Source organism: Capra hircus, chromosome 13 (genome assembly GCF_001704415.2).
Source record: "Capra hircus breed San Clemente chromosome 13, ASM170441v1, whole genome shotgun sequence".
Classification (NCBI taxonomy): Eukaryota; Metazoa; Chordata; class Mammalia; order Artiodactyla; family Bovidae; genus Capra; species Capra hircus.
In genome coordinates, this window is record NC_030820.1 from 18,074,539 (window position 1) to 18,093,081 (window position 18,543).

An 18,543-nucleotide genomic window follows, 5' to 3' on the forward strand; every position below is an offset into this window, starting at 1 on the left:
CCTGTTCATTGTCAACTTTTCACCTAACGGTTTTAGCACCCATTAATTATCTTTGCCTGAATGAATGATTTCATTAGGAGTTGAAAATGGTGATTTTTCTAATTCTATTAATTATTCTATTATTATGTGCATTACTCTTCATGTTTTCTGAAAGGACAAGCTTTCCTCCTTGACTATTGGTTACTTTGAAATACCATTTCTACAGAAAAAGCAGGACGTATTTTTTTAATGCTCTCTGTTTGATTGTTCATTTTCAAAGTAGAGAGTTGGTATAATAATACTTTCTAGAGGTAGAAAATGAATAGCAAAACCAGGTCCCTAGTCAATGGGAGGAGCACAAGATCCTTGATGTAAAACTTGTGCTTCTGTTTCTCCACCCTTCCATCTTTCCTCTCTTCATGGATCTTTTAGTTTCTGTCATTAATAAATTTGTCTGCCTTTTATGACTTATTTGAGTGCCTGGTCAGTAAGTTTAGGGACTACCATGTGAAGCATAGATTTGCTTTGCTGTGAAGTTATTATGCTCAAGGAAGGGCTCTTAATATTTTGGGATGCAGTGAACTTTAGTTGCTTCATTTGCTTGATTCCTTTCTTTAGACTTCGTCTGTGTCCTCTACTTTACCCTTTCCGTGTTCTCATAAGCAGGGTCAGTACTTCATCGTGGGCATGGAGCAGCTGCCTAATCTCACCAGCATTTTCCTTGTACTTGTGGTTGTGCCTCGACACAACTTTGACCCACAGTAACCAGCAGGATACAGAGTTTTTCTAGTAAAAAGTAGTCGCTGCTAATTCTACTATTGTGTTTCTAATGTTTACTTTCTGTAGTTTGGTTATAAAAAGTTACAAAGTTTCGCGCTACAGTTTCTACTGGTAAATATTTATAGATTAAATTTTTTTTCAGAAGTCACAATATTGGCATAGGTTCAGGATGACCAGTTCATTTTAAGTTTTATCCTCTGATGGAACAGAAAACAGTATCCTGGTCTATTCTAAGGTCTGTGCAGTCAATACTATTATGTTACATTTTTTGTTTCTGTGTGAGTTTGCTGCTAATGTGGTTTAAGTAATGAAGAATAAGAATCAATCATGTGTATGAAGATTTTTACAGCCAGACTACCCTCAACAAAGTTTTTAAGGAAAATATTTGGGTATTTAACATGGGCACTGTTGTTAAGTTAGCTGAAGTGAGGCTAACATTTTAAATTTGTTCTTTTAGAAGATACTTAGATTTAGCTATTGAAATGAAATGCTCAATTTTCCTACCTTATCCTAGCCTTCTCATTTCTTTTCGGAACATTAAGATTAAGAGATTAAGCCAAAGCTCTAAAGCCAAAGCAAGTTGTTATAAATTATTATTTGAAAGAATTACCTTGGCTGCTCTGGGGTATATTAAATAAATATTTATCAATCAAAGACATCTCATCTCAAGCATGTTGGGGTGAACAATTATGTGTATATTATGTACCATGTGTCAGGATAGGCTAATTTTTTTCTTTTCCCATTATTTAAATTAATGTTTACAACTAGCTTGTGAAGGAGGTAACTGAAGAGCCCAGAGTCTTCAATGTCTTGCCCAAAGTCGTGAAACTATGAGGATCTAAATAAAGTGCAAATTCATTCATCTTCTCTGTTTTAAATGTTTTTGGTAAATTATGGAAAACATGTCACAACATTATTCTAAGATTGGAAAGAAGAAGAAAAGAGCAATGCCATGACTGAGTGATGTAAAAGTCTAGCATAGAAGTATTTTCCTGCAGAGGTTGGCCCAGAGGAGGGCAGTGTGTGCAGTTCTGTCCGCTGTGCTCCTACCCACGTGGCCACAGCCATCGGACTCCCTTTCCCAGGCAGGTGACTGCATTTCTGAGGTCTAAACTGGAGGAAATGAGCTCAGTCAGCTCTTTGGTATCGACTAGGGGAAAACATTTCAAATATGTAGAATCATTTTTCTTCTGCTACTTGAGAAAAACCAGGTGCATCATTAATTTGCAAAGTCTGGTTTTTTACAAGACACCTTTTTGTTTCTTTTTGAATAGAAAGATGAAAACTACAGAAGCCTCCCACGGGACACTAGTAACTGGTCTAACCAGTTTCAGAGAGACAATGCTCGCTCATCTCTGAGTGCCAGTCACCCAATGGTGGACAAGTGGCTGGAGAAGCAAGAACAGGTAACATAAACGCATCCTTCTGCTCGTGTTGGTGGTATAACTTCCTGGCCTTCCCCCTAGGCATTTCCCTCCATCACAGTGATGCTTGGAGATAAGTGGTTCTGCCCAACTGTAGTTAAATACCAGGCTCTGTATCTGAGTGTGTCTAACATAAATGTAGACTGTTTTGGTGGTGGTCCCTGAGCAAAGATTTCTCCTAAGCAGTTGCTGTAGATTCTCAAGAATTACCACCATAGAGCTTTTGAGGTTGTGAGGCACAGATATTTGGTATGAATAATTCAGTTTATAAGTAGACTTTCAAGGCCACCCATGGGGGACTTCTCTGGCAGTCCAGGGGTTAAGACTTCACCTTCCAATGCAGGGGGTGCAGGTAGATCCCACATGCCTCACAGCCAGAAAAACCAAAACATAAAAAAACAGAAGCAATATTGTAACAAATTTAATAAAAACTTTAAAAATGGTCTATATAAAACAGAGGGGCTTAAAACAATTACCTATGAGTTCCCCTCTCTATTGAGAGGCAATAAAGTCAAAAGATCTGAAGGGATGAAATAAAAATTTCTGTTTCCCTTGACTTCACTTTATGGGAGAAATAGACATTCTAGTATTGTTCTGCTAAGTTTTGATGTATAAAAAAATTCTTGCAGTGTCATTTAAAAAAAAGTGTTAATTGCTTATTGTTAGTTACAGCGTTTTCTCTATAGTCTTAATAGTATTGATATTAAAAATCTGTGTGTTTGGTTCCCGCATCACTTAGTTAAAAAGTTCATATGGATCACAAACTAGGTGAGTACTCAGTGACAGGATGCTTGGTTGTGTATTTTTTTAAGTAATTTCTAAAATTATTGATAATGTGGTTGCCTAGATACTGGAATAAGCTGGTTTTCAATTTAGATTGATGATATCAGTGGAAGGAAACCCTATTCTACTGAATTCGTCTCAGTCTATTTTTTCAGTGTAATCTCCTAAAATAGTTCTATGTATGGGGGGTATTTGAACAATGAAAAATGACAGTCTGCCTTTGATGCCTGCAATGGTATGATTTTTATCCGATAGTAAGGAGCATAAGACTTTGTGTGATGGAAAATTTTTTAAATAATTAAAAAGCCATTGACGTTCTAGTAGGAAGAACAAGTGATAAAAACAAATGAAAAACCAGCGGAAATGAAATAGTAATACCGATTAGATTAAAGTCCATGAGATTATCACTTTGAAGTAAAGTTTTTTTATTGTTTACTTTTTATTTGAAAAAAAAAGTAGTACAATTAATTATAAAGACAGCACAGAGTTCTGATGCACACTTCACATGGCTTAGTGATAGCAGCTAACATAAATAACCACATTATCAAAAAAGTTGAAACAACACTATTAACTTATTTGGTTTCTGCCAGTTTTTACTTGTATTCTTTTGATGTATGTGTGTTAGTTGCTCAGTCATGTCTGACTCTTTGTGATCCCATGGGCTATAGCCCACCAGTCTCCTCTGTTGCCATTTCCTTCTCCAGGGGTTTTGATGTATAGATTTATTAAAAAAATTTTTATTGGAGTGTAGTTGCTTCACAGTGTTAGTTTCTGCTGGACGGCAAAGTGAATCAGCTATACGTATACATACATCCTCTCTTTTGTGGATTTCCTTCCCATTTAGGTCACCACACTGTGTTGAGAGAGAGTCAGCTCTCACTGAAGCAACTTTTTAAAATGAAGATGGTTTAGCTGGGCCGGGGATCAGACTGGCAGCTGCCTGCCGTTCACCTTGTATGGAGTTTGGGCTCTTGGTCATCATGTCTACCCCCAGATTATTCATATAACAGATGAGTTTATCATCGAACCTGCCTCATCAGCGATGGAATACCTGCTGAGGGTTTACAGTCATGCCTGGTACCCAGAAAGACTCACTGTGTCTTGGTGTATTTGCTGGAAAAACACTGGGTATGAATACAGAATATCTGGATTGTGTGATAAGGAAGCACTCCTTGTTCCTGTAACAAGAAGTCTGGGGGAAGGGCAGAGGGGGCTTCGCTTTTGGCCCGGTGGCCTCCCTCAAGGCCTGGGGTCCCCAGCTGTTCTGGGAGTCTCCCGAGGTCTCCACTAGTCTCTTCCTGCATGATTCAGACCATCACATCCTTGCAGAGGAAGGGGGCATGCCCTTCTCTTCACTGTGGCTCACTTGAAAGCAGATAAGCTTCCCCTGCCAGCCTGCCTCTTTCCTTACCCACCAGATGCCCTTTGTGTTTTGCTGTTCAGAATTGCATGACTTGCCGGCCCGTTTCTAAATCAGAGGCAGTAAAGTACCTGTGTTGGTTTAGACTAATCAAACTTGACCTCCTGGAAGTAGGGGTGGAAATAAGGGTTTACCTTTCCTGAAACACAGTTGCTCGTCACTAAACACAACCACACACACACACACACACACACACTCTCACACACACACACACACACACACACTCTCACACACACACACACACAATCAGGGCTCTGTTCCAGCAAAAGTTGCTGATTCTGATCGGTTTTTTTTTTCTTTTTTTTGCAAGATTCAGAGAAAAAAAATTGGCAGACAAGAGTTTCTAAAATATTATACATTTAATTATTCCTAAAAATATGACTTTGTCTTAATGTTGCAGTTGTAGGCCTGTAAAGAAAGTAAAATAGTTTTTCTTTGTAATTTTGGAATTTCTTTTTAAGCAAAAGGAATTCATTGAGAAGCCACACAAACACATCCCCCCACCCCAAATAAGCCTTGCTTTGCTTCTTTTGAAGTTATCTTAAGTATTTGTTCTATGATAAAAAAGTTTTTTTAAAAAAGTACTTTTTCAGTCTGTGTAGCCCACTGTAGATGACATTCAGTTCGATTCAGTTCAGTCTCTCAGTCATGTCCGACTCTTTGCGACCTCATGAATCGCAGCACACCAGGCCTCCCTGTCCATCACCAACTCCCGGAGTTCACTCAGACTCACATCCATCGAGTCCGTGATGCCATCCAGCCATCTCATCCTCTGTCGTCCCCTTCTCCTCCTGCCCCCAATCCCTCCCAGCATCAGGGTCTTTTCTAATGAGTCAACTCTTCCCATGAGGTGGCCAAAGTACTGGAGTTTCAGCTTTAGCATCATTCCTTCCAAGGAAATCCCAGGGCTGATCTCCTTTAGAATGGACTGGTTGGATCTCCTTGCAGTCCAAGGGACCCTCAAGAGTCTTCTCCAACACCGCAGTTTAAAAGCATCAATTCTTCGGTGCTCAGCCTTCTTCACAGTCCAACTCTCACATCCATACATGACCACAGGAAAATCCATAGCCTTGACTAAATGGACCTTTGTTGGCAAAGTAATGTCTCTGGTTTTCAACATGCTATCTAGGTTGGTCATAACTTTTCTTCCAAGGAGTAAGTGTCTTTTCATTTCATGGCTGCAATCACCATCTGCAGTGATTTTGGAGCCCAAAAAAATAAAGTCTGACACTGTTTCCACTCTTTCCCCATCTATTTCCCATGGAGTGATGGGACCAGATGCCATGATCTTCATTTTCTGAATATTGAGCTTTAAGCCAACTTTTTCACTCTCTTCTTTCACTTTCATCAAGAGGCTTTTTAGTTGCTCTTCACTTTCTGCCATAGGGGTGGTGTCATGTTCATATCTGAGGTTATTGATATTTCTCCCGGCAATCTTGATTCAGCTTGTGTTTCTTCCAGTCCAGCATTTCTCATGATGTACTCTGCATATAAGTTAAATAAGCAGGGTGACAAGATACAGCCTTGACGTACTCCTTTTCCTATTTGGAACCAGTCTGTTGTTCCATGTCCAGTTCTAACTGTTGCTTCCTGACCTGCATATAGGTTTCTCAAGAGGCAGGTCAGGTACTCTGGTATTCCCATCTCTTTCAGAATTTTCCACAATTTATTGTGATCCACACAGTCAAAGGCTTTGGCATAGTCAATAAATCAGACATAGATGTTTTTCTGGAACTCTTTTGCTTTTTCGATGATCCAGCAGATGTTGGCAATTTGGTTTCTGGTTCCTCTGCCTTTTCTAAAACCAGCTTGAACATCTGGAAGTTCACGGTTCATGTATTGCTGAAGCCTGGCTTGGAGAATTTTGAGCATTACTTTACTAGTGTGTGAGATGAGTGCAATTGTGCAGTAGTTGACATTACCTAATTGCTAATTGATTCCTGAGCCCACAACATCTTTTTCCTTAGCTTAAGAAATGATGATTCATTCATTAAATTTAGTGGTTTACCATCAGCTAGATAATTAACCAACCTGAAAACTACTTAACTAGACAGGAAGAGCAAAAACGAAATTCATATTAAAACTTTGGCTTAAAGTAAGCACAGTTGTTTGGATAGAAGAGGACAAATATGTTATGCTGGATACACTGGAAATCTAGTCCAGCCATTCTCATTTAATTGTGGATTTATTCATTTAGCTGTTCCCATGAGTCATCTGACTTTAATGGCCTGATGCCTTGTCTGTGTTTTTTTTTCTTTTTTCTGCCTTAATTTTTACCATTAAAAATAAAGTAAAGGAGTGGCATCAGGTAGATAAAAGAATGTTTCATATGGTTTAAAGAAAAGTCAGCCCTTGCCTTTAGGATTTGAGATCACAAGGGTGGAACTGGTATCTCCTCTTAGTCTGCCATCTGTCCTAAAGAGGTCGGGAGAGTTCCAGCTTCTATATGCCAGCACTTGTTTTGTTTTTGCTCTGTTTCCTCCTGGAGTGCTTGCCTCTCATTAGCTCTGGTTTTTGAAGGCAATTATGCCCACATCAGCAGTGCCAATGGGACTAAACAGCAGGGATGAAAAGGACAAAGGAGGGTGTGAGTGCTGAGCTAGCAGGCACTTCTGGAAGCTGAGGTGCTTTCCCTTTTGTGGATGGACCCTACATAGGAGGGCTACTGAATCTTCCTTCCCTCAGTGTTGCTAAGTTACACCTCTGTGACCAGAGGTATGTGGTATACTGAACTCTGACCCAGGAAGCACTTGCAGTCAAACTTCACATGATTATGGAATCATGACTGACCTCACTGCTCAGAATAACCTGTAGCTGCATCCTACATCAAGATCATCTCAGAAGGTAGGACTGAGCATCCTTCAAAGGCAACCTTTTCTTACCTCAGTCATTTGACTTCCTTCTTCTGAGAGCACTCAGAGGAAGCACAGAGGATTTGAAGACTAAATCAGTATTTGTTGTGTTGCCTTTAAAAAGTTCTCTTGGGACTTCCCTGGCTGGCCAATAGCTAGGACTCTGAGCTTTCCCTGCAAGGGGGCATTAGTTGGAACCCTGGTGTGGGCACTAAGATCCCACCCACATGCCATGCAGCCAACAAGTTTTATAAAAATAATAAAATTAGGTCTTAAATAAATAAAATGTAAAAAAAATATTCTCCTGCTTTAAAAATTTTGATTCTAAGATCTAAGTAACAAAAAATGCAATGAAGTCCTTAGTTTTGATGTGTGGCTATGTTTTAAGAAATCTGAATTTCTTTTTATGATTACCACTTCCCTGACTCTGCGTGGACTATAATATTGGCAGATAATAGATCATAAGCTGCCTTTGTTCTTATATCCCCATGGTTTATTGCAGCTAATAAATTCCACAAAAGAGGAGGCAGGATCTTTACAATATATGATTGGGAGAATTTGGGACTAGAACTGCAGAGGGACCTTAAGGGAAATTTAAGCTAATTGGGAGCCTGCCATTTTCACTACCTTGTCTGGGTGAACAGGCCTGAAGCCAATTAACAGAAAGAGTGGTGAGGTGGAAGGCACATTCCAGCCACCACTTACGCTGTGTTACAGGGGACGACTGCCCTGACCTTTAGAGGAAAGTCCATGCTTTAAGGTTTTTCCCATCAAGCAAAAACTTCATCTAATTGGCAGGTTATACTGAGGGAGGCAGACTCAGGGAAAGCCTTAAATGTGTGGTGATGGCGAGATTCAGGCTTGACATTGAATGTGCTGCCCCCGCCCTGCTGGAGCCTATGAGGCTGTGAGGTTTAGAAGCGCTGACCTGCCTTTTTCCTTCTTATTTTGTGTACTTCTGTCGCTGTCTCCAGACCTGATGCTCTTGCTGCAGACTTTTTCATGTCGACAGGACATTTCTGACTTATGATCACATCTTCCTTCTAAAATGAAGGTGGTTAATCCAGGGAGGGATAGGTTTGTTTTTACGTCAGCCTGTGTTTGTTGAGTCGTAGAGATTATAATGAGAAAATAATTGACTGTTAAATAGAAAACAGATGTAATAAAATAATGCCAGAGAATGAATGTTTATCATTGGTCTTATTTGCAAAAAAAAAGTCCAACATTGTCTGCTTATCCTGATGCTTTTTAAAGTTTTTGAAAATATTTACACATTATGACTACTACTCACGTGCTACACAGTGAGTATATTCACAAATCATAGAAAAGGTAAGTTAGTATGAAAGCGTTTCACTTTTACTTTTCGTTATAATTTGTTTAAGGCCAAATTTTTGAAGATCTGGGGCAGAAGTAAATTTTAAAAATTAGAGCCTGGGGACTTTGCTGGTGGTCCAGTGTCTTAACACTCCACATTCCCAATGCAGGAGGCCTGGCTTCCATTCCCGATCAGGGAACTAGATCTTCCATACTGCATCTGAGAGTTCTAATGCTACAACTAACACCCAGTGCAGCCAAATAAATAAATGAATAAATAAGTAAAAATAAGTATTAAAACATAAAAGTTACAGTCTGTTTTGGATGTGAATGAGCAGTGTGCAAAGAAACATTTTTAGGATGGATACGTGTGTAGGTATGGCTGGGTCCCTTCACTGTTCACCGAAATTGCCATGACGTTGTTAATCGGCTACAAATACAAAATAAAATAAAAAGCTTTATTTAGAAACAAAAAAAAGAGAAACTTTTAAGTTTATCCAGATTTTTATATAGGGATAATTAAAAAAATGAGTAAGTCAGTCAGTAATTGCTCACAGTCCTAGGTCTTGCCTGTTTCGCCCTGGTGTGATCCGTAATAGAGGCCAAGGGGTCACGCCATGGGCCCTGTCTGCACACCTCTCTTTGTGGCTGATTTTCCTTTCATCCACCTGCACAGGGTCAGATCCTCATTCTTTCCCAAGTGCTTAAAAGCCTTTTCTAAACGGGGAAGAAGAAAATTCTCCTTTCAATGACACTTAGAACCATCCAGATGACATAAATAAGTTGTTTTCCAGAATGTGAACTGGGCATACTTTCTTAATGACAAAATTAGGAGGTGGCTTCCTCAGAAACCTGATTACAACAGCTGCAAGCCCATCACTGAAATGACTGCAAGGTCATCCAGTTAGAACCAGGAGTCACGATGGAAATTCTGACCAGGGAACTGGTCGGGCTTTGTGGTCTCTGCCGACATTAACGGAACAGGAGGTAGGGTCTGGTGCTGGCAGATAGTAATTAGAATGTGTTTTGTTTGTTATTTCTTTAGCACATAGACACTGAGAAACCAAAAGACTGGATTGTCTGGTTAAAAATAATCGAAGGTCCTTGCCTCCCAATTCTCAAATTCTACAGTTTTCTATTAAAAGGTAGGGGATCTATTAATATTAATTCCTAGTTGGCAGAGTTCGGCAGAACTTGTGCAGAAGCAGGTATAGTTGTGTTCCCCTCCAGCAGCAGCAAATGTAGAAACAAGGAACATTGATCGTTTTAAAATTAAATTTAGCTTTCATTATAAAATGCCAGAGAGTTTCTTCATAGCAGAAACCTGTCATGTTCACAGTAACACCAAAAATAAAACCCAAACAACCTCTGAAGTGAGGTGTCATGTCTCTTGGATATGCCAAGAGCAGATTGTCTTGGACTTTGATAATGGGGTGCGTACCATAATATGACATGTCATTACATTAGTTAAGGTTTAAAACATGATTAAAGTGACTTCTGTGTACATGGCATATTATTTCTCATAAACCCTACACGTTTTCTACTTGTATTATCAAAGAACTGTGGACTCATAACATCAAATACAAAATCAGGACTGGAAGGCAAGGGGCTGGTGGACATTTTTCCAAGAAGGGCCCACGAGTTTCCTGGAGAGCCTTGCCAAAACGCATGCAGGGCCACTTTCGTGAGAGTGATAAGCTGAATTTTACCCTTATCTAAACTCATAATTCACTGGCGTGGCCTTGACTGGGTTGTGTAAACTCTGCAAACTTCATTTTCACTACAGACAAAATGGGGAAAATAATGCCCACTGTAGGCGTGTGTGCAGGTGAAGTGAGGGGACACACACCCAAACTCAGATCCAGCTTTTGATACATCACAGGCACTTGCTCAGTGCTGCTTTCCTGTCTTAATTCTGGGGGAGAATGGGCTTAATGGTTACAGCTCACTTAACTCTCTCTAGTTTTGAGTCACTGAAATGTTATTTTCTCCTAGCATATTAGGTGTACCACTTGGTGTGCTGGGCTGGTTCGTTTTCATCCCTGGTGTATTCTAATGCCCTCATCATCCTTCCAGAATTGGATTCTTGCTTCCATGGCATCTTATCAGAATTAGAATACAAGTTAATCATTTTAAATCATCTCTGGTTCTTCTCTGAAGAACCTAGTCTGACATAAGAATGACATTAGTGTTAATCGGTGTGTCTGTGTCCATGTATTATATTCGCTTCTGTTTTTGACAAACATGTGTGGTTTTGATACGATTAGACCTAAGGATACCGTTTGAGATTGCTAAGTGTCTTACGAGGGCTTCTGCTTGGCCACTTCCTGAGCATCTGGGTCCCTTTGTGAATGGAGGACGCTCCGGAGGCATAGTTCTCCTCGTTGGTTTTTGGAGTGTTGGGTTGGGGTAGTGCGGTTTAATGGGAACTAGTCAATTCTGTTCCTTTATGACTGGCCCTTTTTATTGCTTCTTTGGCCTATGGAGCTAAAAGCCTGGGAGCAGCAGGGACGTGCGTCTGAAATTCTACTGAGTGAAAAATCTTTGGTAGTGTGTGGATTAACCTTCACGGGGTGTCTGTTAGTAGCTGATGATTTCCTTGCCTGTGAATATAGCTGCTATAACTCGATGTTTGGAGCTTGTGCTGTGGATAAAGGCACATTTTCTTTTTTAGCTACGACCCTCAGGTGCCTTTTCATATATTCATTGCAGGCAGTCTTCAAGATTTTTGTTGTGAGCTGCACGATTAAATATGACTATGAAAAGAATACAAGTTTTCTCCTCTCTCTTCTACATTCACTGAGCAGTGAACTGCTCTCTTTTAAAGAAATTTGGTGAAGAAGTTGCATTAAAATCTTTAGCTTACAGTATGTGGTCTTCCCTGCCCGTGTCCTGCGGCCTGCCCATAGCAAGTGAATCCCACATGAGCCGTTTTAAATTGGGGGGTTTTGTGATCTAGGTAGGTGTAGTTTTTCAAAGTCAGTCTCATACAGGCTTTTTCCAGCTACGTTCAACAGGATTCTGGAATGGTCCTGAAAAAAATGGCTATTTTTAAACACTAAAGCATTTTGCTCAATGGTTATATGTTCTTTTTTCCCACTGAGGCCTGAGTATATGTGCCCTGTAGTATTTTCATTGGGTCTGTGTATCCATGAGCTATTTTTTCCTTCAGTTTTTCCCTCCTTTCTTTCTCTTTCTGCTCTTATGGCTGAAGGAGGTTTTTGATCAGCTTTCTTCAATATCTGAAAAGATTTTAAAGAAGAAAATACTGAAAATAAACATGTAGTTTCCATGATATAAAGGACTTCCCTGTAGCTCAAATGATAAAGAATCTGCCTGCAATGCAGGAGATTAGGGTTTGATCCCTGGGTTGGGAAGATCCTCTGGAGAAGGGAGTGGCAAGTCACTCCAGTATTCTTGCCTGGAGAATCCCATGGACAGAGGAGCCTGTCAGGCTAGTCTGTGGGGTTGCAAATTGTCAGACATGACTGAGAGACTAACACACACATTTCCATAATATAACCTCAATAGCATTGCAAGGCAGAGGGGTTTGGAGTGGGCTTTTGGGTTTCACTTCATGTTTTTATAGAAATACATACTCCTTTGCAATAAGAACATATTACTTGTAATATTTTTATTTTTAGCAAATCAAGCTTCATAAGATTGAAAGATGGAGTGATGTTTTCTCTCTCTTTATTAAGCAAATACTGTAATCACCAGATTGTAAGATAAAATGGCAATGTGGATGTTTATCAGGATCAAGTTAAAACTTTTGAGAAGCAGAGTGCTTCTTCCTGCCTGCTGTATTCCTTCACGTCTCTGAAGTCATTCTTGTGTTCTCTGGTTCCTCCTGTTCCCAGCACAGTGTTTACTCACCTCCCTTGGCGCGAGCTGCCGCCCTCCTCGTATCTGGAGGAAATTCCCCTCAGGTCAGCAGTCCTCGACGCTTCTTTGTCTGCTGTGCCTTCTCAGTCACAGGACTTTGTGTTTATTTCTTCTCTGTGCAGCCCTGAGTGTGTGCACATGTGTGTGTGTCTCTGCACTCGGTCTAGTCAGCAGCTATAGGCTACCCGCTGCCGCATTCCTGGGCTTCCCTGGTGGCCCAGACAGGAAAGAATCTGCCTGCAATGCAGGAGACCTGGGTTTGATTCCTGGGTTGGGAAGATCCCCTGGAGGAGAGCATGGCAACCCACTCCAATGCTCTTGCTTGGAGAATCCCGCAAACAGAGGAGCCTGGTGGGCTACAGTCCACGGGGTCACAAACAGTCGGCCACGACTGAGCGACTAAACCCAGCACACAGGCTTCATTAACACTGGCCCTGTCCCACAAGCTCTTGTCTCCTGGCTGCCCTGCCAATTCACAGACTCAGTTCCTTCCTTCCCTTTTTTAAAAATTGTGGTAAAAATCACATAATATAAAACATACTATTTTAACCATATTTAGTTGTGCAGTTCAGAGCACTAAGTCCATTCACACTGTTGTGCACCTCTCACCATCATCCATCTCCTGAAGTTTTCACCTTCTGAAACTGAAGCTCTGTCCTCTTTAAGCAGTAAGTCCCCCTCCCCACAGCTCCACCCCCACCACCTGGCCCCTGGCATCTCTTGATGTACTTTCTGACCATGATTTGACTATTCTAGGTACCTTGTATAAGTGGAATCAAGCAGTATTCATCTGCCCCTTCTGTATGTTGGAATGCATTTTTAAGGTTAACTTAACATACATCCTGGAGGCTTCCCTGGTGGCTCAGAGATTAGAGCGTCTGCTTGCAATGTGGGAGACCCAGGTTCGATCCCTGAATCGGGAAGATACCCTAGAGAAGGAAATGGCAACCCACTCCAGCATTCTTGCCTGGAGAATCCCATGGACAGAGGAGCCTGGTAGGCTACAGTCCACGGGGTCACAAAGAATCGGACACGACTGAGCGACTTCACTTTCACTAACATACATCCTTTCACTTTCATGCATTGGAGAAGGAAATGGCAACCCACTCCAGTGTTCTTGCCTGGAGAATCCCAGGGACAGGGAAGCCTGGTGGGCTGCCGTCTATGGGGTCGCACAGAGTCGGACATGACTGAAGTGACTTAGCAGAAGCAGCAGCAGCAGCAGCAACATACATCCTACAAACAGATTGCACGTTCTGCCCCCGCACGCCCCCCTCCTGCCCTTGCCCAGGCCATGTTATACAGAAGGCCCTCACCAGCTGTCTGTCTCATACGTAATAGTGTACATGCATCAATCCCAGTCTCCCAGCCCATCCCACACCACCCACTTGGTGTCCACAGGTTTGTTCTTTCTGTCCTTTATCTTTCCTGTATCTGCCCCCCTCCCCCGCCCCTCCCTAATCCTCATGCTTGAAGGAGGGGCACATTCCTGCAGCCTCAGGCTATCGTCTCTTCTTTCATCAACCTTTTCTTTATTACACTTATGAATTTGAATTTATCTTTGTTTATATCTGTTTCCATGCACCAAAATGGCACAGACGTCATCCTGGTTACTATTTGTTTGTAGCTCTGACTCATCCCCCATGTGTTTTTGAGTGAATAAGTGTTTTGAGAAATTTGAAGGAGAAAGTCCATAATGATTTTACTTTTCCTGATACCATGTATTGCAGGTTGATTCTTTGTTGAGTGGACTGGATTGGCTGTTTTTATGCCATAAGATATGATCCTGTGATTTTTATTAGTTACCAGCTAAAAACTGCAGATTATAGGTAAAGCAAAGAAAACCTGTTAAATATTAAGACATGTACATAAGTCAACCTTATGCATGTGGTCATACTTCTGAGTCATCAGTGTTTGGCTACATCCTTGCTTGTTTTGCAAGGGGTGCAAGTTTTACACCAAAAACCAGGTCTGATGGAGAGCTTGGTCTTCATCATTTTCAGACTTATTTGATCACTTCTTACCTTTCCCTGAGAGTGTCTTGTAACTGAACATGGTGTTAAAAGGTGAGCTCGAGCAGTCTGTTACCAGCAGTGTCTCTGCATCCTTATAATTTTCGCTGTATCACAGGTCACAGTTGCCCTGGGAAAGACACCTGAGGCTTTTCAGGCTTTTAAAGCTTTTTAGAGAACATCATGATCACAGAAGGTGCAAGCTGCTGGGACTTACTTAGGGGAGGCATTAGTGGGACATAAAAAAAAAGCCCCCTAAAATGTTGCTCATGTTCCAACATAGTCACCGATTCTATTAGCTGTAAAGTTTTTAATTACTTGAATATTTAAAATATTTAATTATCAGAAAATGTGAAATTACTCTGTGGTTGTAGCTAAAGCGACAGATTAATTTTTCATTTAATTGGAAAACAATATTTGAACAAGTTGTTTGATTATATTTAATATTTTATAAGCAAGTGAGTTGAATGTAATATATTCTCTCCTGAATATATCATATATTTTGTTTGTTTCAGAGCTGCTTTCTTGCAGTTTAAAAATTGTTTTTCAGAGAGTTCTGAGGTTTGTATTGTCATTAGAATGAATATGAATTATAATTATTACTCTTGGATGCCAGGCTAGCAAAAATTTCATTTTCTTTTACGGACAAATTTTCTTATTCTGGGAACATTGGAGTTTCATATTTACATGTTCAGTGTATAACATGTGGATATTATAAATTCTGAGCCTACCACTAGCATTTTAGATCTAGTATATAGATTTTTGATATTATTTTCTTCATCCAATTCTGAGTAACATTTCTCTTCTTATACATGGATATTTCATATGAAATTGAATTTTAGAAATTATTTTCAAAAAGAGATGTGATGTCCTTTATTTCTTATGGAAAATACTCTGGGCTCATTGGACATCTAGTGAGATGAGTGAGAAGAATTATGGGGTCTTCTCTGTTATCCTGAAAGTTAGTATACTCATTGGACTATATGGGGATTAATTTGATAATACGTACTTCTTCTTTTTTTAAATAAAAATGTTAGGCTATGTTATTTAAGTTTGGCAAAGGTGATATATTCATAGTCCACAAATGAAACATTACACATGGATATTACAAAATACTGCCTTCCAGTGTCCAGCTCTCCTCCCTTTATGCAATCACTGTTACTGGGTTCTTATGGATCCTTTAACATAGTACCATTCTTTTCTAAGCTAACATGAAAATATATTCTTTTTTCACATTTTTACATAAATACTATCCATCATCTTCTGAGCTTTGACTTCTCTGCTGAGAAGACTGGGCAGTCTTTTTATATTGAAACATAAATAGTGTCTGTTTATGAAACAGTTTAATAATTTTCCTTTGTACAGATGGGACATTGTCTGCTGATAAGCACTCTGCTGTTCACTGGGCTTTGCACCCCAGTGAATAACCTGTGTCCTTAAGCTACTTGGCATTGACTGTCTCGTGGATAGATACCTAAAATTGAAATTGTACATTTGTGGGTTTGTACGAGAGTATATATATATGTAACTTTGATGGATGTTTCCAGACTGACCTCAGTAGATATTGGACCAGCTTATACTCCCATCAGCAATACCCAGGAGATCCCCTGCACTCTGTCATTTTACCTTACAACATGAGGTTCTGTGAAATCTGTTCAGCTGACGAGATGTGCCTTTAAAATTCCTCCCTTTCCATGCTCTCTAGAACAGAAGTGTCGACTCAGTTGGCAGCACGTGAGCTGAGAGTGGGCTTCCTTTCCTCTTCAGGAGAGCATGTCACTCAATCCTTGTCTTCCTGGAAGGAAAAGGAAGCCTTAGGGCTAGGGGTGGAGGTTCTTGTTATTCCTTCACAGACAAAAGACACAGTAGTATTAGTTTTTTCTGTTTTTAATTCTTTCCATGCTATTCTATTTATTTGTTTTTTGGCCATGCCACGTGGCATGTGGGATCTTAGTTCCCTGAGCAGGAATCGAACCAACACCACCTGCATTGGAAACGTGGGGTCGTAACTACTGGGCTGCCGGACAGTCAATGTTTCTGTTGTGGGTGGGTCTTCCTGCTGCTCTTTTACATCCCAGTGCTTTTCCCCTTGCTCCAGCATTGCCAGCTGCCTGGACCTTCTTCCATCTCCAGATTCATGTGGCTCTTCCATCACTGGCTTTTTGAACATGCTGGTTGACTCTCCCTTCCTCTCTTCCTAACTCCTCTCCTCTGGTCAGAACTAGGAGAGCTCCATCTCTGGAGAGGTCCTGACACCTGCCTCCTGTGACCCATTATCCTATTGCCTTGCTTCTGGCCAAACCAAAAGAAGGTGGACCCAGCAACTGCTGATTCCCTTTCTTCCCAACATAGCAATTATGTTTAGCATAGTGTAGCATCAGGCTTCATTTTAAATGTGTCTTTTTCTTTTAATGAGAGCATGCCAGTATTTGTTGCCCTGGGTTCTGTTTTTGAGGGAGGCATGCATTAACTTCTGGTGGCATGAAATCTCTTTCACAACCTTTGCATCTAAACACAACTTTACTTTCATTGAATGCACTTGTAGTTGTAAAGGGCTACCTATTTGTAATTTTTGTATCTAAACAGTTCTTCTCATGAAACATTTTTGTAGCAAACATTCCAATAAAAAATATACTATTCCTTAGATGTATATCTTTCCTTACATTGAATGTTTAAGTTTTCAAGAATCTCTTCTAGATTAAGTTGGGGAAAATTTGGAGGGAGGGCAAGGAAAGTTAGGTTATATCAGCAGAAATCTAGGCTTTTGGACTTACTCCTATTTTAAGTCCCTGGAGGAACTAATTTTCCTGAGAACTTTGTATTTTAATCATAAACAGACCTGATTCAGTAATACTTTCATAAACCTTTGGCTGAGAGTTTGGCATTAATGTCCTGAACTCATAGAAAGAGAAACATATTTCTGTGGATTGGCCAAGAAAAATAGGTCTCAATTCAAATAAAAATAATGTTTGTTATTTTAAAAAGATTTTTCCACTGAGTTATGTGTTAAACTTTTGCTAATTTGGTTGTCTAATATTGGACAAGACTTAGCCAGCAATTTGATATACTTTCTGTGGCTCAGTATAATGACTATTTGAGTTTTTACAATTTTGCTCTTGAGTAGGAGTTAAGTTGAATTAGGGTATACATAATTATTTAATTAACTTTTATTATTTATTTTGTAGATTTTTATAAAAAGATAAATCCCACGTCTTATTTCCTTGAATATGTTGGAAACCGTAAAATATGCAGAGGGTTTTATTGATGGTGAACATGTCTTCTTTCAGGTGTGTGTGCATTTTTCCTTCTGTAAGTGGCTGGACTAGCATTGTGGACCTACTGCATCCCAAGGAAGTCTTTCTCTTGGCTTCTCTGCCATTCTCTCCGTAAACTCACTCACTGTTTTATTTGCAGGAATCCCTTTCTTTTGCTCTGCCTGAGTGTGTGCAGGTCATTTTTCTAAATGGAATTTTATGTGCTCTTCTTTGGCATGACCTTTTAGTTTCTCTTCCCATCCCTCCAGCCTTATGTTACCCACAAATACTAGCGAACTACTTCTTTCTAGATGTCTTTCAGCCATTTTTACACTTTCTTCCAAGCAGAGGGGAAATGGTCCCTAGTCTGAGGGGCAATGTGAGGTAAAGCCCCTATTTCTGGACCTGACCTGCCGCCCACATCCAGTTGTGTGATCCATCACAGCCTCTGGATGCTAGGATGACCTCACCCCCTGCGAAATGGTCTGCAGTTAATTTCCGAATGTTTCCTAGAGCTAGAAAATTCTGATTGTTGGTGACTTTCTTATTTTTTGTCATTTTGCCATGAGTCTCCCAGGTTTCAAACTAATTTTGCTTTCTCTCTTCCTTCTACTGCTTCTTGTTTTATCTATTGCCAGGTGCGACATATTATACCTTTAGTCTGGCGTGTATCTGTGCCTTTCTGCTTTCTTTGCACCTGTTCGCACTTCAGCCTCACTCCCTTCGACTGGACTCATGTAAGATTTGTCTCCCTCCACCATCTGTCCCTTCCCTAATCAATGCTGCATCTTCCTGTTTGCTTCATCTTTCAAAGCACCATTTGTATTGCATCACCTCCAA

The 18,543-nt window shown here is 40.3% G+C and overlaps 1 protein-coding gene across 21 annotated transcripts in view; it reads left to right on the forward strand.

The window, feature by feature from the left end:
* Positions 1-18,543, forward strand: part of PARD3 (par-3 family cell polarity regulator) — a 573,907-nt gene that overhangs the window by 270,607 nt on the left and 284,757 nt on the right. For all 21 annotated transcript variants that reach the window (XM_018057066.1, XM_018057067.1, XM_018057053.1 and 18 more), the window contains one exon: positions 2,034-2,165. In XM_018057066.1, coding sequence (XP_017912555.1) covers positions 2,034-2,165 — 132 coding nt within the window. The remainder of the gene's footprint in view (positions 1-2,033; positions 2,166-18,543) is intronic.